General features: G+C 51.4%; 1 protein-coding gene across 1 annotated transcript; it reads left to right on the forward strand.

Annotated features, from left to right (window-relative positions):
• Window positions 1-3857: 3857 nt before the first annotated feature.
• Window positions 3858-14919, forward strand: Grk1 (G protein-coupled receptor kinase 1). Its single transcript, XM_021653050.2, has 7 exons — window positions 3858-4556; window positions 5967-6094; window positions 7625-7782; window positions 8179-8262; window positions 11465-11593; window positions 12875-13072; window positions 14473-14919. The coding sequence occupies exons 1-7, from the start codon at window positions 3858-3860 to the stop codon at window positions 14769-14771; spliced, it is 1695 nt and encodes a 564-aa protein (XP_021508725.1). The 3' UTR covers window positions 14772-14919.
• Window positions 14920-24483: the final 9564 nt, after the last annotated feature.

A 24483-nucleotide genomic window follows, 5' to 3' on the forward strand; every position in this document is an offset into this window, starting at 1 on the left:
GAGACTCCCCTGCTCATTAGGACTGTGCCTGAAATGTGTCCACATCTGCCCCAGAGTAGCCCTGCAGCCCTGTCTTCAGTGTTTTGCTTCTGCTGATGGTGGTGGGGGCAGAGTCACAGAGGGAATGGCTGGAGACAACAGTAAAGGCCCACAGTGAACAGAGACGGAAGTGCTGTCACAGAGAGATCCTGTCTTGTCTCTGTCGTGAGGATAATGTTTTCTTGCCCTTTGCTGGACGGTGGGACTAGAGCACCTTTAAGGTTCCTTGTGTCTGCAGAGGGACTCCCATTCACGGGACCTGAAGGTGCCTCTGTCCCAGCCTCTTGCTGATTAGGCTGATATTGGAGCTATTGGGAGGAGCCTCTGTGTGTCTTATACCCAGGTGGCTGTGCTGACCATTGGAGGCACTGCCAGGGTCCAACTCAAGGGTAGAGTGGATAGATAACACAGGGCTACAAATGCCAGATGCCTGCCTCCACCTGGTACTTTATAAGTGTCCCTCGGCCACAGCCCTGTGTTCCAGATGGGAAGAGCTCCATAAATTCCATAAATGTGCGACCAACTCAGGTTGAAAGCAGCATCTGCTGGCCAGGTGTTGACTTCTGGAAGGGGAGGAGACGCCATGGAGGTGGGGTGTGCTCTGTCCTTTTTCAAATGAGCCCAAGACAAAGCCTGGCCCATGTGAATGGTCACCCACCACCAGGAACTCGTTGATGGTCACATCCACGTAGGCTTTCCCTTAGACTTAATACCAAGAAAGTAACCCACAAAAAGAAATGTGTAAATTGGACAGAGAAACTGCAGCCCATGGCAGCCCAGAGATAAATGAAAGACACGCTGCCACTGGAGAAGACATTTGAGAAGCACCCATTTGACAAAGGGCCAGGCACATGACAAATGTGGGAACAAATCTTCAGGCTCAATGATAAAAACCAAACAGTCCCGCAGTTAGAATATGGCAGAAAGATACTAGAAATGTTACCCCAAAGTGGAGGCATGGCTGGCACACTGGCCTATTGGAAAGTGCTCTTGGGGAGAGGAAAGTTAAAACCACAAAGAACAAAGAAATAATTTCACATTCAGGAAAATGGGTGGAGCTAGATACTATGTTAAGCGAAATGAGCCAGATCCAGACAAGTGTCACAAGTTACCTAACATATACAGAAGGTAGATAAAATAGAAGCAAAAACATTCCCAGAGACATGGAAGCAGAAGTGGGAACTATCTAGGAAGTCAGTGGGAAGAGGAGGGGAGACCAGAGAATGATGGGGGAGTGAATATGTTCAGAACATTACGCATGTATGTGAAACTTGTTGTTTTGTCCAATTAATGTGTGTTAATGAACATTACCAGCGCAGAATGGCCAAGTAAGCAAGCAAGCGTCCAGTCTTGGCAAGGACATGGTGTCTGGCTCCAAGGGCTGCTGGGGAGAAGAAAGATAGGCACGTCCCTGGAAACCAGTCTGTCACTGTTTTAGAGCAAACACAAAGCTACCCAGAATTACACTCTTGGGCATTTATCTCAGAGAAGTAGAAATTTACACACACACACACAGCCCTTTGTATGTAACAACTTGAGCCTGGAAAGGAGCCACATATCTTCCTGTGGGTGACCGGGTAGAACATGGAAGGAACACAACATGGAGCAATGTTTAGACACGGAAGGATGGAGCTATGGGCACTGCCATCCACTTCTGGAGAATTCTCCCGGAGGAAAAACCTCGTCCCCCACTGGATCGGTGTTCACACAGCCCCTTTCAGTGGTACAGCACAACCACAGTCAGCAGGCCTGCGGTCTCTGGGGGCTCAGGGTGTGGGAAGGGCTTGTCTGCAAAGGGCAGCTCAAGGGTCCTGGTGTCGCCGGAATCCCAAGTCCACTGCTTCTGTGTCAGAGATCTGCTGAGCTGCTGTGCTGAAATTTGGGGAGTTATTACTGTTGGGGGATCCTTCTCCCCACTTCCCCCTCACTCCTCTCACAGTCCCCACATGTATACACTCTGCTGTTATCTCAAAAGTTTAACTGAACAAGGATATCCAAGAGATGAGCTTGGGAGACACTGTGTACTCTGCCCCTGTCTGAATAGTCTGGTCTGGGAAACTGACTCCTCCTGCTTTGGTGGCCAGACTCTCCTCAGCCCCTTCCACAGGGAGCCTTCCTGGTGTGAAGGTAGTCTGGATTCTTCAGCCCTAACCCTTTCATGGTCCTGACCTGAGGCTTCCATGTAAGTCACCGGGGGGCCTGTCAGAGGAGGAGGCCTGAGTCCACGAAGCCCTCTGGGGAGGTGGAATATGGGTCTTAGTGCTCCGGGTGGCTCTGCTGGCAATGTACCCCATGGTTAAGAACAGTGTCCCCTTTGGTCCTGATTGGTGCAAGAGTCAGCTACGGGCACTCCAAGGTCACCAGCTGCTTAAGTGACAGGGCTGGAACTAGCACAGGTCACCTGGGGACAGTAAGAGAGTATTTACCTCGAATATTTACTTGCCAATCTTCCTGTCACAAGCCCTTGCTAGGGGGTGGGGGTGTGGGAGAGACTGGAGGTTGTCATTCACCAGACGTTTTCTCTTTTCACTTCCTCAGTCACAGAGAAGATCCTGTCCCTACCCGAAGCACACCACTGCCCTTCAGAGAAGGTGGTGGCCTGAACACTCTAGCCTCTCAACTTGGGTTTTCATTCAATCTCAACCCTTCCCTTTCTCCTCCCCGGAGAGCTCCTCCCTGTAGCTCCTACTCAAGCTGTCAGGAGTCCCTACAGACATGACAGACATCCCCAGGAGATGGTGACATGCCCACAGACTCTGCCATCCCCCAGGTGGGTCTGAGCTGGGTCCCGAGTGTGCCCCAGATGAGTCTCTGCTATTTCAAGCCTGTCTCCGGTGTGCCCGACTGGATCCTAGATACACCCCATGCTCTCGCCTCATGAGCCTTCCAGCTTGACTGGGAATTCAGTGTGATGGTCTGTGGGTCTCCTGCCCCCTATCTTTGTCCTCTAACCATCTTGTGGTAAATCTTCTTCAAGGAGAAGACTTGTTGGTCCCCCATCAAGTGTCCACGGTGTCACCTACAGATGGGGAAGCTGGTCACTGTGAGCTTTCCCCTCTAGATTCCTGTTATAGGGAGGCTTCTCGAAGCCTGATACTTTGTTTTTTTGTTTGTTTGTTTGTTTGTTTGTTTTTGAGACAGAGTTTCTCTGTGTATCCTTGGCTGTCCTGTACTCACTTTGTAGACCAGGCTGGCCTTGAACTCAACAGAGATTCTGCCTGCCTCTGCCTCCCAGAATGCTGGGATTATAGGTGTGTGCCAACACTCCTGGCTTGCCTGCTACTTTCTTAAGGGTAAAAAAATGAAATAGTGCAGAAAACAACCATCTTTAGAAATGGTTAGTCCCTGGGACTAACCACCCTCTACCCCAGACCCACATCCCAGCAGGACACAGACAGGTCCTGTCCACCGGCCAAGGCCAAGGAAGGATGCAACTACTCCCAAGGAGCCTTCGGTATGCCCTTCCCTCTGGAACATGAAGGCGACACCCAGGGGGAAAGAGCCAAGCTGAACTCTAATCCGATTTGAAGCAGCTTAGGGGATTGTCTTTTTCTGGCACCTGCTGGTCACCCCTAAGGTGTCCTCAGTGACCCCCGGGCTGGGATTTAGCTAGATGCTTGTCAGCCCTGGTCTCTCTCGGCCTCTCAGTGGGTGCCCAAGCATCCTAGCCACAGCTGCATGCCTCCCTAGTCCCACAAGGGCGGGAACAGGCCACAGGCCAAGGGCATAGGGTCAGGCCTGCTTTGGCTGCAGGCGTCTTGAGCTTGACTTCAGCTTATGGATCTTAACACTTGAAGTGGACACGGGGCACCATCGGGATGGATTTCGGGTCCTTGGAGACCGTGGTGGCCAACTCTGCCTTCATCGCTGCCCGAGGCAGCTTTGATGGAAGCAGCTCTCCATCATCCCGAGACAAGAAGTATCTGGCCAAGCTCCGCTTGCCCCCGCTGTCCAAGTGCGAGAATCTCCGTGACAGCATCGGCCTGGAGTTTGAGAGCCTGTGCTCAGAGCAACCCATTGGCAAGAGGCTCTTCCAACAGTTCCTGAAGACAAATGAGAGACACGTGCCAGCCCTGGAGCTCTGGAAGGACATCGAGGACTACGACACGACTGATGATGACCTGAGGCCGCAGAAGGTACAGGCCATCCTGGCTGAGTACCTGGACCCAGAGGCCACACTCTTCTGCAACTTTCTAGACCAGGGCATGGTGGCAAGGGTGAAGGAAGGGTCAGCTAGCACCCAGGATGGCCTCTTCCAGCCTCTGTTGCAGGCCACCCTGGATCACTTGAGCCAGGCCCCCTTCCAGGAGTACCTGGGAAGCCTGTACTTCCTGCGGTTTCTTCAGTGGAAGTGGTTGGAAGCCCAGCCCATAGGTGAAGACTGGTTCTTGGACTTCAGGGTCCTGGGGAAAGGGGGCTTCGGGGAGGTGTCCGCCTGTCAGATGAAGGCAACTGGCAAGATGTACGCCTGCAAGAAGCTCAACAAGAAGCGGCTGAAGAAGAGGAAGGGGTACCAGGTAGGGAGCCCAGCATGCACAAGGATGCTCTCAGGCTGGAGGGAGGGTAGAATGTAGGCCTCCCACCAAGATTCCCACCAGGGCTCTATGGAGGCCTTAGCCACTGTGCGTGTGTGTGCTGCCATTTGGACACCCTTGGTTCAGGCAGCCATTGCCAGGGCTGTAGTCCTTCGATGCTCGGGAGCAGCTCAGGGGGAAGTCAGTTGCTGGAAGCTGCTGTCTGGAGCGTGTATCTGGCTGTCTAGAAACCTTTCCTCAAAGTGTGGCTCCTGTTGTGGCCACAGGCTTTGCCAGCTGAACATCGCTTTGGCAGGTACTGTTCACAAGAGGCGGAACCCATCTGTGATGCTGGGGTGCAGGACCACTTCTCCCGAACATGGGTTTCCAGGGGACAAGAATGAGTGGAGGACATAGGCAGGCTGCCAGTATTTTATTTCCTTCTTTGTTGGCGTCAGTGTCTAGATAAGGCAGGATCAGCGAAAGCGGCTTATTGTCTAAGGGACAGCCCTGATGTACAGATAATGCGGTGAAACTCTTACCGGTCGACACCAGCCCCCAGCAGGTCCCTGAGCCTTTAGTGAAAGGTCAAACATGAGGTGCCAACAGCAAGTGGAGGTATCAGGTGCCTTTACCAGGGGCCTCAGGGACTTCACCTCATGGTGGTCTAATGTTAGTCTTCAAAGAAGAGCTTTATGGAGGGGAGGAGGAGAGGAGAGAGGCTGAGAGGAGAGGAGGGAGGAAAAACTATGTTTGGGATGTAATGTATGAAGAAAGAATAAATAAGAAAAAAAAAGAAAATGGAGGTCGTGATATGTGGAAGATGCATTTTCTAAAGAGCCTTGGTGATTGATTTTTTTTTTTAATTTGGAACTGCTCATAAAATTAGAAAATGCTTTAACTTTTCATTTTTATTTAAGGCATCTCAATTAAAAGACATAAAACTGCATACTTTAAAACAAACAAACAAGGGCTTTATGCTCACGTATGGTGGCACACACTGTTAGTCCCAGTTCTCCTGAGGCCGAGGCAGGTATGGACCTCTGTGAGTTCATCGATCCATGTGGCGTGTTCTAGGAGAGCCAGGGCTACATAGTGAGAACATGTGCTGGCTTGACCCGTTCTCACCCCTTCCACACCTGCAGACGTCTAGAATAAAGATGAACAAGAAAGCAGGCGCTGACGGAAGGCTGGGCTGCGCTGGGAGTTAGCTGGACATAAGCAAGGACTGGATGGGGCCACCAGGGCAGGCGGAAGGCGGACGGGGAAGTGATGGCGATGTCCCAGTCGACTCCAACGCTAGGCCCCTGAACGAACACATGCCGTATTTCAGACAGGTCGCAAGCCTGTCCTGTGCTGTGCCCAGCATGCAACATTCCAAAGGACACTGAAAAACCACAATTCTGCTTCCAGGGCGCCATAGTTGAGAAGAGGATTCTGACCAGAGTCCATAGCAGGTTCATTGTGTCTCTGGCCTATGCATTCGAAACCAAGACTGACCTTTGTCTGGTGATGACCATCATGAATGGAGGTGACATAAGGTAAAGGTGCCAGACCCGGGGCTGTTTTCAGCTAGGCTCCCTAGCTCATGTCTGGTGGTGTCCGGGACTTGGGCTATGTCTGTCATTGCACATCCTCACACATCTCCAAGAGTGTTGGGAACAGGTGACAGAGGGCATGTGCTGTGGATGGCTGTGGTAGGGTATTGTCGGTTGGGAGGACTAAAAAAAATGAAAATTAATGATTGCACTGGTACCCAATCCTGTAGGGATAGAAAGCTAGCAGACTGGCCACGGCCAGCTTGCCTATTGCTTATAGCAGGAGAGTGCCAGCCCCGACGGTGCCTGAGCTGGCCAAGCCTGGCGGTACTCTGAGGCTGTTCCTGCATCCTCGGTGAGGTCAGGTCACTGGTTTTCACAGGCTGGGTGACTTCACCACTCTCTTTTTTTCTCTAAGATTTTATTCATTTATTATGTATACAATATTCTCTCTGCATGTATGCCTGCACCCCAGAAGAGGACCAGATCTCATCATAGATGGTTGTGAGCCACCATGTGGTTGCTGGGAATTGAACTCAGGACCTTTGGAAGAACAGACAGTGCTCTTAACCTCTGAGCCATCTCTCTAGCCCCCAGTTTCACCACTCTTTACCTCAGTTTCCTATTCTGTAAAATAGAGTCAAACAATAATGACCAAGTCAGTGTAAGGAGGACGAGGTGGTGAGGTCCCGGGGTAACTGGCACACAAGGGTAGCGTGCTGAGACCTCTGGGTGCCTGGTGCACAGTGAGACCCTGGGGTGCCATTGGGAATGTAGGGTGCCACGAACTCTCTGTGCGTCTCAGTTCATCTGCTTTTATTTACATCACCTCTCAAGCAGAGCCGTCTGCCTTTTCTTCAGATGAGTCATAGGTCTAGACTGTCTGTGAGAATCCTATGGAAAGGGAAGAGGGCTGCAAAGAATGCTGGGTGATTCTGGGTTATACCGCGCCCCCCCCCCTCCAGTCCCTGCCAGGAGCTTCTGATTATCTTCCAAGCCCCCGGTCCGCACCCCCCCTTCCCCTGCAGCTTAGGTCATTCACAGCTTCTACCTGTGGGCTTTGCTTCCCGGTCAAGTGTTGAGATGGCAAGTGTAAGGGAAAATACAAAAAAAGACAAACCTCAGACCTGTGGAGAAGGGGCTGGGAAGGAAACGCTGCCATCTAATCCACCCAGGGGTCCGGGGACTAGTGGAGCAGACCACGGGTGTACTTGGAGACTGGAGGTTGCTTGTGTTTTAAGAAACTGGGGGTAAGCTCACCTTCCTTGGCTCTGTCCCAGCACTGCCCTGGGGGCAGAAGGAAGGAGGTGTTAGGGAACAAGCTTGTATGCTCCTAACAGTTGCCTCTCTAACACTCATGGGTGAGGTGGCATCTGAGGCCATCTCGGTAGAAGTGTGCCCCAAGACCCTGGCTCTGTTTCTGCGTTTCACAGCCCTTAAGCCTAGTGTGTGTGTGTGTGTGTGTGTGTGTGTGTGTACGCATGTTGTGTGTGCCCCCATGCATATGTGCCTCGCATGGTGTTCTGCCCCCAGGTATCACATCTACAATGTCGATGAGGAGAACCCCGGCTTCCCAGAATCACGAGCAATCTACTACACAGCACAGATCATCAGCGGCCTGGAGCACCTGCATCAGAGACGCATCGTCTACCGTGATCTCAAGCCGGAGAATGTGCTGCTGGACAATGATGGTGAGCCCCTGGAGTGGACGGTGGCCACAGCAGCCTTCAGGGCCCGAAGCACGTGTTCTGCAGCCTATTTGAAAGTCACTGCAGAGGGGCCCAGTGGTGTTAGGGTATAAAAGACAGTGGTGTAAGCTATGGTGTGTGTGTACATACATACATACATGTATGTACGTATGTATGCATGCATGTGGCAGGTGCTGCATGTTTTCGTGTAAGGTATGTATGATATACTTATGTACATGCTATGTCTTTGCAGGGAGTGACTGTGTGTGTAGAGTATGGCGTATGCACATAGAACATATGTGCTATGCTGCTGTGCAGGGGAACACTGCTGAGCCCCGGGCTCACCTGGCACCTCTCTTCTGTGGAGTATGTGTGATCTCGGCTTGTATTTGCTTTCAGGCAATATCCGAATTTCTGACCTTGGGCTGGCTGTGGAGCTGAAGGAAGGGCATGATAAGACCAAGGGCTATGCGGGGACCCCAGGTAAGATCTGAGCATTGGGGGAGGGGCTAGAGGCTTTGCGCCCATGAAGAGGCCTAGCTCAACCTCTCTAGAGGTAGAGGTAGCAGGAGCCCCAAGACCCAAAAGTGGCGACTCAGAGAGTGGGTGTTGTCCAGAGCAAACACTGGTAATCAGCAGCTCAAGAACTGTTTGTTCCCTCAGGGGCAGCCCCTGCCCTGCCTTAACAATCTCACTGGCTTGGCAAAGCTGCCCCCTTGGTGCCTTGTTGGGCAGAGAGAGAACTTGCACACCTCTCCTGGGCTTCCCGGGTACTGACAGAAGGAGTTTGTCTGGGGTATCTGATGGAGCCCAGGGGTTACTGTGAGGCTCACGTCACAGAGCACAGGGACAGAGGCCTTTCTCAAGCAGCCCTTGCTAGGCTTCCGTAAACCCTGGTAGGTAGCCAGCAATATGCAGGCTACGCACATGTGTGTCTTTCCGTGCACATGCATACCTGTGCACACACATTCCTACATGCATGCTTATTCTCATGTATGTATGTTGTTATTCTCATGTTGTATGTCTTGTAGTTGTGACTGCATGTGCACATGGATGTCTCTATGTGTAAGCACACTTGTGGATGCTCATGAGCCTGTATAGGCATATCTGTGCATCTGCACATATCTGTACATGTGTGTAGGCACACAGCTCCCTCTGTGTGCATGCATGCATGTGTATGAAGGCACCTCTGTATGCATGCAACCGTGATAGTACCTGTGTGCATACATACAACTATGTATGTGTGCATCTTTATGAATGCATCTCTCTGCATGCACAGGCCTACCTACACACCTTTATATATGCATATTTCATGCATGCATTTATAGACACATAAGTGCGCTCATGTGGGAATATGTACAGGAACCTCTGCGTGTAAGCTCGGCACACACATGTATGTGCATAGATGGCGTGTGTCTCTGTGTACGTTTTGTGTAGATGCACTGTTGTATCTATAAAGGTGACTGTAGACACATCTGTGTCTGAGTGCACATACATGTGTACTCGTGTATTCTGCTTCCCTCGTCCTCCTCAGAGGAAGGGAGGGGGGAAGAACATGGAGAAGAGAGAAGAGACTTGAGTCAGGTGGAGGAGGCCCACAGCCCAGGCACATGCTTAGTGCTGTATGGCCTTAATGGCGGCGTATGAAGCTGTGACGTGACCACTACATACCTGGCCCTTGTCTGCAGTAGATACACCCTCACTTAGGTCCTTCCCTTCTCCAGATTCTGGATTGTCTTGTGTTCAGGCTGATTTCTGACAGGTGTTGTGAGCTACTTTTCTCCTTCCCTGGGCTGTCTGCCTTCAGACAGACTTAAGTTGGGATATAAACAGAGTGGAGATAGGATCTGCTTTGTGTCGCAAAATGACTAGGCCCCTGTGCCAGGTGCCACTGGAGACTGTCTCTGACACCATGGTGGCTAAAGGGACAAGAGCTTCCCCCTCCATTCAGGGTCAGGACAAATCCATACAGACATTCAGGAGGCATGGTGCTTGTCTAGTCTGGGTCTTGGTAGCTGGTAGGCGCTGAAGGTTCTGTGTAGGCACGGGGTGAAGGAGATCTGAGAAAGGGATTCTGGAAACAGCTTAGCTTGGAGCCATTGCACAGCCTTGTGAGGAAATGGCTGCATCTTCTTGAATGAGATAGCCCAAACTTCAGCACACTGCAAACCCCAGGTCCACTGAAGCAAGATTCAAAGAATTTACTTCAAGCCCAGAAACTGGTCCTGCTCTGGCCTAAGTATGAGACCAGTTGCCCACAAGAGGGCGCCATTGCCTGCCCAATCACCTCCTTGCTGAGCTTGCAATGGGCATCTCTACCAGCCATGTGAATCCTTTGCCTGGAACCCCAGTATAGGCTCTGGAAATGCCGAGCTGGGTGCAAACTAGAAGCCGATATTCCAGGAGCCAATGAGCACTGTTCTAGACCGTTCCTTCCCCTCTGCAGCCTCCCAGCTCAGGCCACAACTGTAGGCTGTGCACGTAGGCTGTGAACTCCACTTGCTCCTTCATCCAGTAACTCATGGGTGCTGCCTTTGCAGCAGCAAGATTATTTGCAAAAACCCAAAACCTGAAGGCAAAGGGCAACGTAATTAGGGTTTAGCTCAGCACAGCTGCGAGTGGCTCTGGGTGAACACTGGTGACGTCTTGCCGTGGAGAAGTGGCGAGCATGGCAATAGCCCACAACTCACCTTCCGGTAGAGCCAGTCATCCAGGAGTCCAGGAACAGCTCCGCTGCCTGTTACGTGGGGCTCAGACTCCGACAAGACGAGTGGGAGGAGACTGTCTACACACCGTGTTGGAGACGCTGGGCCTTAACGTGTGGTGGGCCGCAGGGGTTGAGGGCGTCATGCAAATGCCACCCTGTGAGCACACAACTAGGAAGAGCAGGGTGGGCATGCTGGCCTAGAAGGCCACAGCGTGCCGTGGTGTCTGTGCCGTTAGGTGCTGCTCTGTTGAGCTGGTCTCGGAGCATTGTTTCCTCGAGCCTGCACTGTCTTGACACGTTCCCTCTTCACTGTTAGGCTGCTTGCTCGCTCCTTCTCATCTCTGAAGGCTGAATGTAATAGGTGCTCCCTGCATGGGACAGGGCCTTGAGGGAGGTCGGCTGTAGCTTCCCTGTAGGTAATGAAAGAAGGTTCATGTCGCCAGGGGACAGAGTGACCGAGGAAGGCATAGGATTGGGACCTTACCAGTGTCCCTCAGGCTTTGGCCACAGCACCTGGGTCATTGGACCTGCTCTGGGTGACAGGGCACAGATCTCACTTCTGGATCTTTGTAAGAGGAGAGTCAGAAAGTCACAGCAGGCTCTGTCTGTATTTGTCTGCCCCACGAGGCACACGCAGAACACGCAGCACATGCTCCTGCTTTGCATTGTCCTGAGTCTGAGCGGAGGCTTCATTCACACAGGGGTGAGAGTCCTGACCCTGCCAGTTCTGCCCCTAGAAATCTTTGGCTATGCTGGAAGACATATCTGGTTGTTACAACTGTGGACATCGGGTGGGATGTTTGATGTCCTGCAATGACAACAAAGAGGCTTCTGACCTCGGAGTCCCTGGTAGTGAGACAGTCTCCTCCGCTGGGGGCAGGGTGTTACCAGAGCTCCCATAGTTCTGTGGTTACCGGGTGGGGAGCAAGCAGTGGGGGAGAGCTGCGTCTCTGAACCTCTGCGTATTCACCATGGCAGGATTCATGGCCCCTGAGCTCTTGCGTGGCGAAGAGTATGACTTTTCTGTGGATTATTTCGCCCTGGGGGTCACGCTGTATGAGATGATCGCAGCCAGAGGACCCTTCCGAGCCCGAGGAGAGAAGGTGGGTGCTGCCTGGCAGGAAGCCCTGAGAGGGTTCGTCCTGGGGCGGGGGTGGGGCGTGCCACCGACTGTATAAGAAGGGCAGGCTCTGGGGTCCTGCTCCTGGGTGAGGTTCTGTCCCAAGGCCTGCCTGTTCGTGAGACCTGTAGGTGGAGCTGCTGAGAAATTCTAAATCTGCCTTTTCACACCAGAGCCGGCAGGTGGCAGAGCATGCTATCTGAGATTGGGTGGTTCTTCCTGTTAAGACTGCGGCTGGTTTCTATCATCGGGTCCTTCTGGGGCAGCCTTCGCAAAGCAGGCTGCCCGTGGGTCCCTAGCTAACTGTGGGACACCAGGTCACTGCTCTTGGGGCTTTGGACAACCACCCCAGACACTTTGCCTGCTCTTCATTTCTGTTTACACACAGAGGTTGGTCTGGGTCAGAAGCCAGGTGCTGTCTCCTATGTCCCATTAGGGACAGTGCCCACCTGCTTGTCACTGCCTTGTCCTCACCTGAGCTTACAGCTCTGTGCTGTCCCATGATCCTGCTCCCACCTGGGAAGAGCCTCCGTCTCCTAGGCCTGCCTCCACAGTGACGGGCATTAGGGCAAGCCGTGTGCCCTAACAGCACTGCTCATTCAGGATCCACATGCTGCCCTTGTCCTGTGCATGCATGCCAGAGAGATGATGGAGGAGATGGCTTTGCAGGGGGGGTCTCTGGGGAGTAAGCCGCATGCATGCCTCATATGCTTGGGGAAAGCTTTGCTTGGGGGACTCCAACAAAGCTGACCAGAAGTAAGGTAAGCTTTCCACCTTAGGTTTCTCTCTGATGGCTGAGTGAGAGATCTCTGCCTCACCAAGCTCCCCAGCAAAAACTTCCACTTCTGGTCATTTTCTGTGCAGCGGTGGCGGGACTGGTTGCCAAACATGTGACTAGGTCAACTGGCACCACCCTTAAAACTACCTTGGTGCTGGGTGTGGTGGCACACGCCTGTAATCCCAGCATTTAAGGAGGCAGAGGAAGGCGGATCTCTTTGAGTTTGAGGCCAGCCTGGTCTTCAAAGTGAGCCCAGGACAGCCAAGGCTACCCAGAGAAACCCTGTCTGGAAAAACCAACCAAACCAAACCAAACCAAAACAAAACAAAAACAATAGCCTCGGTGGCTGGGGGCTTCACTTTGCCCTGAGATTGGAGCCTTTCAGTGCCAAGCCACCTGGGAGGGGCCCACTGAAGCATCATCAGCCACCTCCACCCCAGTGAGGCTTGAGGCTTAGCCAGGGCTGTATGTTTGCCCATCATGCAGATAGAAAACAAGGAACTGAAGCAACGGATCATCTCGGAGCCCGTGAAGTACCCAGAAAAGTTCAGCCAGGCCAGCAAGGACTTCTGTGAGCAGTTGCTGGAGAAGGACCCGGAGAAGCGCCTGGGCTTCCGGGATGGGACCTGTGACGCACTGAGGGCAAACATCCTCTTCAAAGACATCAGCTGGAGGCAACTTGAAGCCGGTATGGTCGGTACCAGATGCCTTAGAGGGCGGAGCGGGTTGGCGCTGGATGACCCCTGATGGCCTACCTTACCCATGGGGTCAGCCGTGGACTGAGCCTCCGGCAGCTCACCTAGTCCTCTGCTCATCGCTAGCATCCCAAGACTGGGCACTGGGGTCAGGCAGGTTGAAGTCACCCTGGAAACTGCACAGACTCATGCGAGAGTACACAGAAACATACCTACACAGGTATGCACGTGCACAAACCACACCACAGCACAAACAGGCATGAGATGGACGAACAGACATGCACAGGTGAGCACATATGCACACAGGTCCATGAGCATGGATACACAGACGCCTGTACACAAGTGCACGCAGTATCCTGCGGCTTCAATGTCACGACAAACAATGAGGACAAAGTCTGCCTCACTTGAGTCCTTGGATCTGTGGAGTACAGGGCAAGGGTTACAGGCTGAGTCAGGAGCCATGGAGAGGAGGGGGAGAAGGTTCTCCAAGAGAGTTACTTTTGGGCGGAAGAGCCAAGCAGCTTATCTGAAGTCATGGCAGAGCTGTCATGAGGCCTGCAGGCAAAAACGGGTCCTGGCTCAGGAGGTCCAAGGTCTATCTTCTGAGCCGCAAGGGAGTGGTGGGACACAGGGGGCTTGAGTCAGGCATGTTGGGGAAAGTGAGGTAAAGAGGTTACCCTTGGGTGCTTTGGGTACTAGCAGCCAGCCTGGACCAACCCAGGACCACTGGCAAGCTGGACCTAGTGGCTGTTGTTCAGCAGGATTGCAGGGTAGGGTAAAAATGTCCTGAGGAGGCCAGGACCAGAGACTGGATGAGCAACACCCGGCATCTTGCAGCTTCTGTCAGGAAGTGAAGCTGGATGGGGAGGAGGGAGGCTGTGGAGTTGAGCTTGCTGTCTGCTGCTGTGATGCCTATGTGGGGCCAGGCAAGGTCTCTGAGTCTAGGGTCTACAGAGAAGGTGTGGTTGCCACCTGAGGGACTGAGGAGCCCTGGTGTAAAGGGTTTCAAGATTCTTGATGCATGAAGAGACCTTGGTTAGAAGAGGGTCTGCGGAAGGCATAGGAGGCAAGCGCTGGGGTTTATTTTAAAAGGCTTTCTATCTGGCATAGTGAATCAGACCAGTAACTCCAGCGCCAGGGAAGCTGAGGCAGGAGGATTATGATTTCAGGCCAGCCTGGGAAACATCCCCCACTCCCCACCTTTCTAACAAGATCTGGGTACCCTCCAGTCTGTCATCCAGTCTGTGAGTACTGAGCATATGGGCTGGGGCTGCTTAGGGATGCTGGCTTCTTCAGCCGGCATTAGGAAGAGCGGCAGTGTGTCTGTGGGCGCCCTTTTGCTCAGCCGTTTCCTCATTGTGCTATCTCTGCTCTGTTTCCTGTTTCTTCACAGGGATGTTGATTCCTCCATTCATCCCAGACTCTAGGACTGTGTATGCCAAGAACATTCAGGACGTGGGTGCCTTTTCCACAGTCAAGGGTGTGGTTTTTGACAAAACGGACACAGAATTCTTCCAGGAATTTGCCTCTGGCAACTGTTCCATTCCCTGGCAGGAGGAGATGATTGAGACTGGTATCTTTGGGGACCTGAATGTGTGGCGCGAAGACGGCGAAATGCCAGATGACATGAAGGGAATCACCACGGAGGAGGCAGCCCCTACATCCAAGTCGGGAATGTGTCTCATCTCCTAGCCGAGCCTCTGAGGAAAGCACGGAACTGGCCGTATAAAGAAAGTGTACAGAGCTCACGGGAAGAGTACGACCTGGTGTCAGCCTGTGTCTACTCCACCCAGGTCACCTTGCAACTCTGTCTGTCTCACCGTGAAACTGTGTCTCCACAAGCAAGCAAGACAATCTACTTCTTTCATTCTATTTTCTTCAAAAAAGGCGATAAAGGGCCACAGATTGAATAATAAGGTATAGATGCTCAAAGAACCACTGTGTATAGACGTGTGACCAGGAGCCTGGACGATCAGAAAGTCACGTTCAGCATGGATTTCCTGGTACTTGGAGTTAATACTTCAGGGTGGACCTGTTTGTTCCCAGTCAGTTCAGGGTTGCAGGCACTTGTGCATCCCAAAGAGGGCTGTACTCAGTATGCCCAGCCCAGACCTCTCCTTGCATGGTTCCTGCCTCCTAAGCTTGCCTTTACTGGTCACTGCATGCTCTCCCACACCCCAACTTGGGGATGTTGAGTCTTCAGGGACTAGGCAGGATGGAAGGGCCTGGTCTCAGCTGAGAGTCACTGCCTCCCCTCCAGAAGCGGAGACAGCTACTCAGATAGCTATGGTCTCTGACCTCAGTCAGCACCACACATGGTATATGTCCAGGTCGTCACCGCCATATCACATGTGGTGGGGTCTGAATTCTGACATGCTAACATAGTGTTAGCATGCTAACACTATGTGTGGTGGATGCCTGAGCAGGGACACACCACATGTGGGGGGTGCCCGAGTCCTTGCACAGACATTCCACCTGCAGTGGGTGTCTGGGTTCTCAGGCCATCTTTGTGCCACCAACCTCTACTCTTTGGGAGGGAAGGTGACCTACACATACCCAATAATTTTGGAAGATTGTTGGATGAAGCCAACACTGGAACACAACATTGGACCTGTGTCCCCCAAGTTGTATGGGGTACAAGCAACTGTCAAGAGCATGTCATCAATGAACCCCAGGCCAGCTGCATTGTGGAAGAGTCCAGATGCTGCTATAGAGGTGCCTTGCACACATGCTATCCTGGGAACAAATGTTGGATGCTAAAGAAATTCACAGTGGGTTTTTGCTCTTTGCAGAGAATCTGATGCTGTGGAATTTTGGGGTGTTCTGGGAGGACCTTGGTGAGGTGATCATACCTCCTGGACCATGGTCTGTGATTCCTGGGATCCCTAACCCTGTGGCTGATTAGTGCTGAATGCTGTAGATAAGAAGAATCTTCCATCATCCCTTTCTCCTTCCCTCCATCCTCCAGTCTACAGTATCACACTGGATCAAGTCCTAGATGCACATTCTATGTCACTATGTTCTGGAGCTCAATTTAATGTGCTCTGGGTTGAAGACCCTGGCAGTTTGACAGTCTTATCCTGGGCCTCACTGGGGCAGAAGAGCATGAAAAGGTGGATTTCAGCAGCAGCCACAGCCAGTTTGGGGGAAGCCTGGTCCTGCTTACAGTAGCCATCATCCCTGTTTGGCCTACCCAGAACTCCTGGAGTTGATGGTGGAGCCAGCGTGGATACGTAAGATGAGTGCCAGGCCCTCGTCACCCTGCGCTGAGGATGAATGGGCAGGACTGTCCAGTTTACATTTAAGACAAACAGTGAGCACCTTTCCAGGATGTCTCAGCAGTAATCAGGACAACGATTCATTGTCTGAAATTCAGATTTAACTGAATGCTCTGTAGGTCTTTTAAAAATTGAAGTCTAGCCAGCCTATTATAGACCCATGAGTGAGCAGGGATGAAACTGAGAGCAATGCTGCATTGCTCTTCCGTGTCTCTTAGAGTCCAATCAGGGGAGGTCTTCCCTCACTCTGGCACACTCACATACATAAGCGTGAGTGTGACTCAAAGAGACAAATTCTGGGACATCCAGCTGCCCTGTGCTTGGTCGTACAAGCAGGGCACTGCTAGCTTTATCCGTTCAGTGGAGACAGATGAGTTGCTTGCTCTGTGTTCCCTGGGTGGAAATTTTAGCCAACCCCTCATCCTGGAGGTTTCTTTGACCATTTTAGAGGACCTCCATTGGAGGTGTTTTCTTAGGGACAGTCACCTTTGACCTGAAGAGATGTCATAATCCCTGCTGTTGTTCCTCACACCTAGAGCTTATAGATTCCTGAGTCTTAGTGCTCAGATCTTGCCTGGCTGGACACTGAGCCCAGGGAGCTGAACTCACCCACTTTGATTCTGACAGTGGCTGCTCACCTGGGTTATAATCTCTCGAGACAGCAGAGGACCTTCAGCAGTTGAAGGATGTCATGGATGCTGCTTTACAGGGCTGTGCTAGGGGCTCTTCCAAACAGAACCTTTTATCCTCCATATGAGGAGCCATCCCTAGGACTGGGAGCCCTGGGAGCTACAGTGTGCTGTGGATGGCTTCACTGACGATCAGAGACACACAGCTGTGGTGAGACCCATTTCTGCAATGACTCTAGTAACTCTTCACCCTCGGGAGGAACCTGGCAGAGGAGGCACCTTAGACTAAACAGAGATGACTCTGGGAGTGGGAGGTCGTGTAATGAGAGGCAGGAGCATGCTATGAGCAGCAGGACATGCCAGCTTTTGCAGCACTGTGTTCAAACAGGATGCAAATTTTATTCCTATTACCAAGGGTGATGAAGTTCTCCAGCTGGCCCCGAAACTCTTCCCAAATCCAAAGTCAAGTCATGAGTGGTTTGGGAAGCTAAGAGCCCAAGTCCCTGGCTTGGTTTCAGGAAGGTTTGGTGCGAACCCAAAGTTGGTCTGTGTTTTGGAAGCTGTGCTTCTGGCGAGATAATGTGGGTAGTGGTGGGAGGTGAAAAGGTAGAGCCCGAGAGCAGAGCCTCGGTCTTTGGGGAAGTGCTTTGGAAAAGGCTTAGCTGTTTCTGTGGCATTGTGTCTGGTCTGTAAGAGAGTGGGTTCCTCTACAGGCCTGAGTCTGACCTCCGAGCCCCTTGGCTTTCTGTCTGTCCACATTCTCTTTCACAGCTGCATGTGGACCCAGCTGAGTCCGTTATGCTGAGGCCATCACCAGAGGCTGAACAAATGGGGCGACTCACCTTGGCTTTCCAGCCTCTGAACTGTGGGTTAAAGAAGCCTCTTCACAAATCCCCCTCTCTGTGGTATTTTGGTACAGCAATGAAAAACAAACCGTCAACTTCGGAATTTTAAATGCATAAGACATAGACGTCTGGTCTCGGACAAGACGGTGTGTGCACACTGTGGTGGTGTGGCTGGGAATGGCCCCTGTAGGCTCATAGATTTGAACGCTTGGTCATTAGGGAGTGGAGTTACTTGACACGGATTAGGGGGTGTGGCCTTGTGAGAGGGAGTATGTCACTAGGGGTGGGCTTTGGGGTTTCGAATGCTCAAGCTTGGGCTAGATCTCTAAAACTGTAAACCACCCCTAATTAAATGTTCTCCTTCATAAGAGTTGCTGTGGCCATGGTGTCTCTTCACAGCGATAGAACACTGACTAGGACAGAAGTTGGTATCGGGGAGCAGGGTTTTGCTCTGATAGGTCTAGCCATAAAACTCATTGGCTGAATGTGGACTTTGGGTTTGGAAATCAGTTGAATGCTTTTGGGGTTTAGTGGGCCATACTAGTGGAAGCATGGATGACAGTGGTGCTGAGAGCAATGTACATTATGACAGTCTAGATCAAGAGGCTTCAGAGGAGAAGAATATTAGCAAGTGGCCTAGAGACTGCTCTTGTGATATTTTGGCAGAGAATGTGGCTCTTTTCTGCCCTTGTCTGAAAAGTCTGCTAAAAGAAGCTAAATTTAAGAGTTTTGGATTAATGGAGTTGGCAAAGAAGATTTTAAAATAGCCTAATATTGATTGTGTTGCATGGTTATTAGTGGCCAGTCAAATGCAGATCCATAATGAAAAGGAGCAAGCTAGGCAGGGAGAAATACAAAATGTACAGCTTGAGGAGAAAACGGACACTAGGAAGTGTAATGGAGCTAAATCCTGTGTTCAAGAAGATAAAAAGCTTAAAGAAAAGCCTGATGCTAAACAGAAGAAAGGGAGGGGTAACCTCAGGACAAGGCCTCACCTGACTAAGCTCCCAACTTGTGAAAGAGAATGTAAAGAAAAGCTTAAGTAAAGAACACGATCAACAACAGAAAATTGATACAGATGTAATTGAATGAAGGGACCATGTTCCAGCCCTAGCAAGCAGCAGAACTTGGCAGCTTCAACCACGTGGTTCTGGTTTTAGAGTCAAGGATACAAGAAAGGGGTTATGGAATCTCCCTCCACAGCTAAGAAAAGCTGCTGAGGCCAGGCATGTGTCAGGGATGTGTCTGCATCGAGACCCTGAGAGGCCATGGCAGGAAGCCATGAAGGTGAAGCCTGAATCACCTTGGAGACTTCAGGATGTTGGAGATGCCAGGGCCATGGGGACACCTGCAGAGGAAGGCTGCTAACAGGCCAGCCCAAGAGCGAGAAGTGAGTTGCAGTCAACAATGACGAAAGGAGTTGCAGGTCTGAAGACCCTTTGACATCAGACATGGAGGTGCAGAATTTGAAGTTTGCTCTGCTGGTTTTCAGTCTTGCTTTTGTCCAGTATTTCCTCGAGAGACTCCCTTTCCTTCCTTTTGGAATGTTAATGTATATCCTGTGCCATTGTATGTTGTAAGTATGTGGTCTGCTTTTTCATTTTGATTTTACAGGGGATTACAGTTAAGATATTTCCAAGAGTCTCAGAAGAGACTTGAACTTTGGACTTTAAACAATGTTGAAACTGTGATAGACTTTGGGGACTTTTGAGGTTGGACTGAATGCATTTTTGCACTATGGTATAGCTATAGGCCTATGGGGGCTGGGGAATGGAATGTGGTCATTTGAACAGAAATGGCCCCTATAGGCTCAAATATTTGAATGCTTGGTCACTAGGGGGTAGCTACTTGAGAAAGATTAGGAGGTATAGCTTTGTTGGAGTGAGTGTGGCCTTGCTGGAGGAAGTGTGTCACTGGGGGTGGGCTTTGGGGTTTCAAATGCTCAAGCCAGGCCCAGTGTCTCTCTTCCTGCTGCCTGTGGATCCGGATGTAGAACTCTCAGCTACCTCTCCAGCACCGTGTCTACCTGCACGCTGCCGCGCTTGCCACCATGCTGACAATGGACTGAACCCCCGAACTGTGAGCCAGCCCCAATTAAATGCTTTTTCCTTTATAAGAGTTGTCATGGTTGTGGTATCTCTCAACAGCAATAGGACACTCAGGCACATTCACACTTCTTCACGTTAGGTACGGCTGAACCCCTGAGTGGTGTGAATGAGTGACTGACAGGACTTTGGAGGTTGGAAGGGATGAACAAATAGTGAAGTTTCTCGAGAAAGTTGACACTGCTTCCTGTTCCGTGGCCCTAACGTGGCCTCTCGAGCCTCGAGGTGAGCGTCGGGTTTGTGGATCTGCAGATGTCAGCTATGTTGGCGTGAGTATCTGTGCTTCAGCTCCCAGAGTATGGAAATACTTCACAAGGTGGAGAATAGAGAGAAGGTGGTGCCAACCGAGATGGGTAGACCGTGAAGAAGGATGGAGGTATTTCCCTGGAGCCCATGAGGGGGGCTTTCAGGGCGGGGTCTCCACACAGGCAAGAGACGGGCGGAGAAAGATTTGCTGAACTCATTGCCAGGGTAATCATCCCGGGCTAATATCTACTATCCACTAGCAGTACTTGCCAAACGTGTCACAGAGCCGTGCCTAGCCCAGGATGAATACAGACAAAATCCTGCAAATGTGGCTGATTCTGTGGGATACAAAAGACAGCAAAGTAACTCAGATTCTCCAGAGTGTCACTTGGTGAATGAGGAATGCTGTAGAGAAAAGAAAGCAAAGATGTAAGCATGTGATGGGTGCAGAGGCCGAGACCAAATCTACCAGGTGGTCATGATAAAAAGCCCTCTTTTCAGGAAATACTTGAGGGGCCTGTCAGTCTCCAACAACTGCAAGAAGGAGGTCATGGTCAGGCCCTAGAAACGTCTGTGTTTTCCACAGCTCCATAGCCTCAACACATGGAGTTTTAAAAGCTCTGCTGTAGTGCTTTGATTGAAAATGGCCCCGTAGATTCCTGTGTTTGAATGTTTGGTTTCCAGCTGGTGGAGTGGTTTGGGGAGAACTTGGAGGTGTGGCCTTGTTGGAGGAAGCGTGTCACTGGGATGGACTCCAACATTTCTGAAGGCCAGACTATTCCCAGTTAGCTCCCCGCCCCATGCTTGGGGACCAGATGTGAGCACTCAGCTACTTCTCTAGTACCATGTCTGCCTGCCTGCCGCCATGCTCTGCTCTGTGACGGTGGTGGAACTGCGAGCCCCAAATTAAATGTTTTATAAGTTGCCGTGGTCATAGCATTCTGTTATAGCAATAGAAGAGTCGCCAGGACAGCCATGAAGTGATTCTGAGGTAGACTGTGGCTTGGAAAGCGCCAGAACAGAGCCGGGTCATATAAGCTGATTGGACACCCATTCCTTAAGGCACACAGTAAGACCGGATCTCCAAAGCCTGCAGGGGATGCTTCTCCATCAGTTTCCACTCTTCAGAAGTCATCCGAGAGGAGAGGGGCTGGCAGCGCCTCATATGGGAACCTGAAGAGATGAGGGACACACGGCGCTTTAGTGACTTTCACTCACTTCTTGGCTGCGGTTCCGCATTTAACGCACCTGTTGTCAGTTTGTCGCAATCTGCATTTGGCCCAGACCGTATTCCTAAAATACAAAAGCATCACACAGCTCTGGTGACCCCTCCTCTGTGCTATCTTTTCCAATCATCCCATGACACCTATGTCCCATCTGTGTCACTGTAAGGCCCACCCCACAGCACAGGCCTTAGCTCATTTAACCTGTCATAAGTGGAAAGGGGACTACTATACTGTCTTCTATTTACCCTCGTTAACTTTGCAGCATCTTTTATTTGGATTCTAGATGCTACCTGGTGGGAAGGTCATAAGGATAGGTGGGGTGTTAAGTGACCCTCTTCAAGGGTCAAAGTGCCAGGTGCCACTGCCCTGGGCTTTGGTCACGTGACCTCAGGGGTCCCATCAGCATTTCTGGTAAGGCATGTCAGTTGGAAATGGCTCTTATCTAACAGCATCTTTGGAACTTCTGTATTTATCTCCATTTGGGCAGGATGGTTTGGTCAGATGCATGGCTACTTGATTGACAGAGCTGAAGATGTTCAGCACTGTGAACGTGTCATGCTTCTGGAAGTGTCTGACCACGATGTTAGTTGTTCCAAAACTGAGAGGCTGTATGATGAGGCTTCATTACAGGACCAATGGCTGTGCTTGTGTCCACATGGCCTTGGAAACTTGGGGACTTGCCTTCTGCTACCATTATCCCTTCACCTTGAAGCAGCCATCCTGACTGGGTTGCATCAGGTGTGGAAGGTTATTTACACATCTGCCAGCAGGGGTCACTAGGGTCTACAAAGCTTGCAGCCCATCTTTGTGGTTGGGCTGAGGGAGCCTGGCCTCTGCCAGGGAATGGTGGAGGAGAGCAAGAAAGGGCTCAGTGCTCAGGATGGTATCCAGCCTGGGCATGGCCAGGTCCCCACCGAAAAGAACTGAGGGTGGGGTTAGGTTCCTGTCCCACAAACCAAATATGGGCCTATTAGCACTTTAGTGTCCTCCATGGGACTGATATGCTGTGCTACTCTGCTGAGGGTTTCTTTTGTTAACATTTTTTTCTGGGTCTGTCAGATACATTCTTCAGCACCCCAATCTGTCTTGCTTGCTCAGTCCCATGTACCATGCCCCCCCCAGGAACCAGGCATCACACAGCCACTGGAAGGAGGGCAGGGAGGAAGACATCTCTGAAAACATGATGTTGAAAATAAATGTAGTTATCCGGACATTCAAGATGAAGTTTGATCTGATGATGTTTTTAAAGGCCAACTGTAAAAGCCCTAGCCACATAGTAATATCCTTCTAAGGTTACCTGGTCATTGTCTAGGGCTAGGGGTCCTAACCAGGATCATGGCCCTGGGTGTAAACAGAGCATGTACCCACTGTCCCTCCAATGCCCAAGTCTGTCCTCCTCAGCAGGCAGGTCAGTATCTGATATGCTCTGGGTACCCGGGGCCTGGCGAGTAGCTGGGTCTTGTTTCCCGGCTGGCCCATGGCTGTGTTCTCTCCTTTCAGCAATGGGATAGGGCTGCTGCTCAACAGTGCTCCGTAGACTTTTTGGCAAACACAGGAGGCGTTGTACAAACTGGCGGTTGCCAGGAAAGACCCCATTCAGTAGGATGGGGTAGAAGTGGGGTGCCACTTGTCCTGTGGAAACATGAGCTGTGAGAGAGTCATTCGTGACGTTCAGCCAGAGTGTATCACGGCTGCAAAATCCCTCCAGCAGAGCTCTGAAATGTTATTAATTTTAAAAATTCATGTCTCCGAGGACACCTCACTCCCGAGCTCACTTCCCACCTGTCCATGCAGGAGGCTGGCCTCTTCTGCCTCTCGGATGCTGGGTCTGCATTATTCATTTCCAGCTTCATTTCATGGGCTATTTAGTTTCAGGAGGGCTTACGTGTGTGTCGGCACACCACTCAGCTCCTCGGCAAGCTGGCGGTTCGTCAAGCTGGCAGATGACATAGGGCTCTGGCTGTTGCCATCCAAACAGCTGCTGGGAGGAGCCAGACTGGATATAGCTGGGGGAAGGTGACCACACGTTCTTCTGGCTGGTTCTGAGAGCAGGCAAAGCCTGTATCCTTGTTTCAGGGCCTAGTTGTCAGCTGTTTCCTCAGATCAGTGGGGGCCTTAGTGGTCAGACCCACATGAGGCCCCAAGTGTCACTCTGGGGCCAGACCGATGAAGGCTCACTCGGAGTGTTGGCCCCTCGATGCTCTTATCTGACAGGTGGCCTGGAGTCTGGAGTCTGGGGGAAGTTTAATGGGTCATCCTCCAGCGACAGTATCTCCCAACCCAGAGAGCATCTAAGAAGAGAAGCGGAGCAAATGTACCTCCTAGTAGACATACCCTGACTATAGGACTGATGGTGGCCATCTTTTGTCACCACTCCACCATCCCTTTTCACACATGAAAGATAAACCTTGAGTCTCAGCACTCTGGGCTTCCCTCCTGAGGTGGTCAGAACTCAAAATAAATCAGGAGAGCCGGCTGCACAGCCAGCCAGCCAGCCAGACACAGTACAGAGAGGCCACTTCACTGCTGTGCTGCTATGGCTTGTGGCAGAGGGCTGGTGGACATTTTCAAACAGTCTTTTCCTTGTTTTCTCCAAAGCCTGAACCAGGAGCAGAAATGAGCAAGAGTGAAAAGAGGGAAGACCAGGCTTTGTAGACATCAACTGCCTCCTTAAAAAGCAGGAGGGACTCTCCTGGGGCTGAGGACCGGGACCAGGGAGGCTCAGCCACAACAGCAGGCGGGGTGGAGGGAGGTCACAGGAAGCAATGTGCAGCTTGCATCTGATGTGCCCAGCCACCATAGCCACCGAGACGTAGCTCCGTGTGGACGTGGGGCTGAGAGCCAGCCTTGGAGACTGAGCAGTGTGAGCATGTACCTTCTGATACACGTGTGAGCGGTTTATGAACATGTGTGTTCTGATATACACGTAAGCCTGTGTGTTCTGATACACACGTGTATCAGAACATACATGCTTATAAACTGCTCACACACATATGAGCATGTGTGCTCTGATACACATTCCAATATGCTCATGAACCTCTGTGGGAGACCCACAAGGTCAATGGTAGGACTGAA

The sequence above is a fragment of the Meriones unguiculatus genome, chromosome 4, assembly GCF_030254825.1.
Source record: "Meriones unguiculatus strain TT.TT164.6M chromosome 4, Bangor_MerUng_6.1, whole genome shotgun sequence".
In the NCBI taxonomy this organism is placed as follows: Eukaryota; Metazoa; Chordata; class Mammalia; order Rodentia; family Muridae; genus Meriones; species Meriones unguiculatus.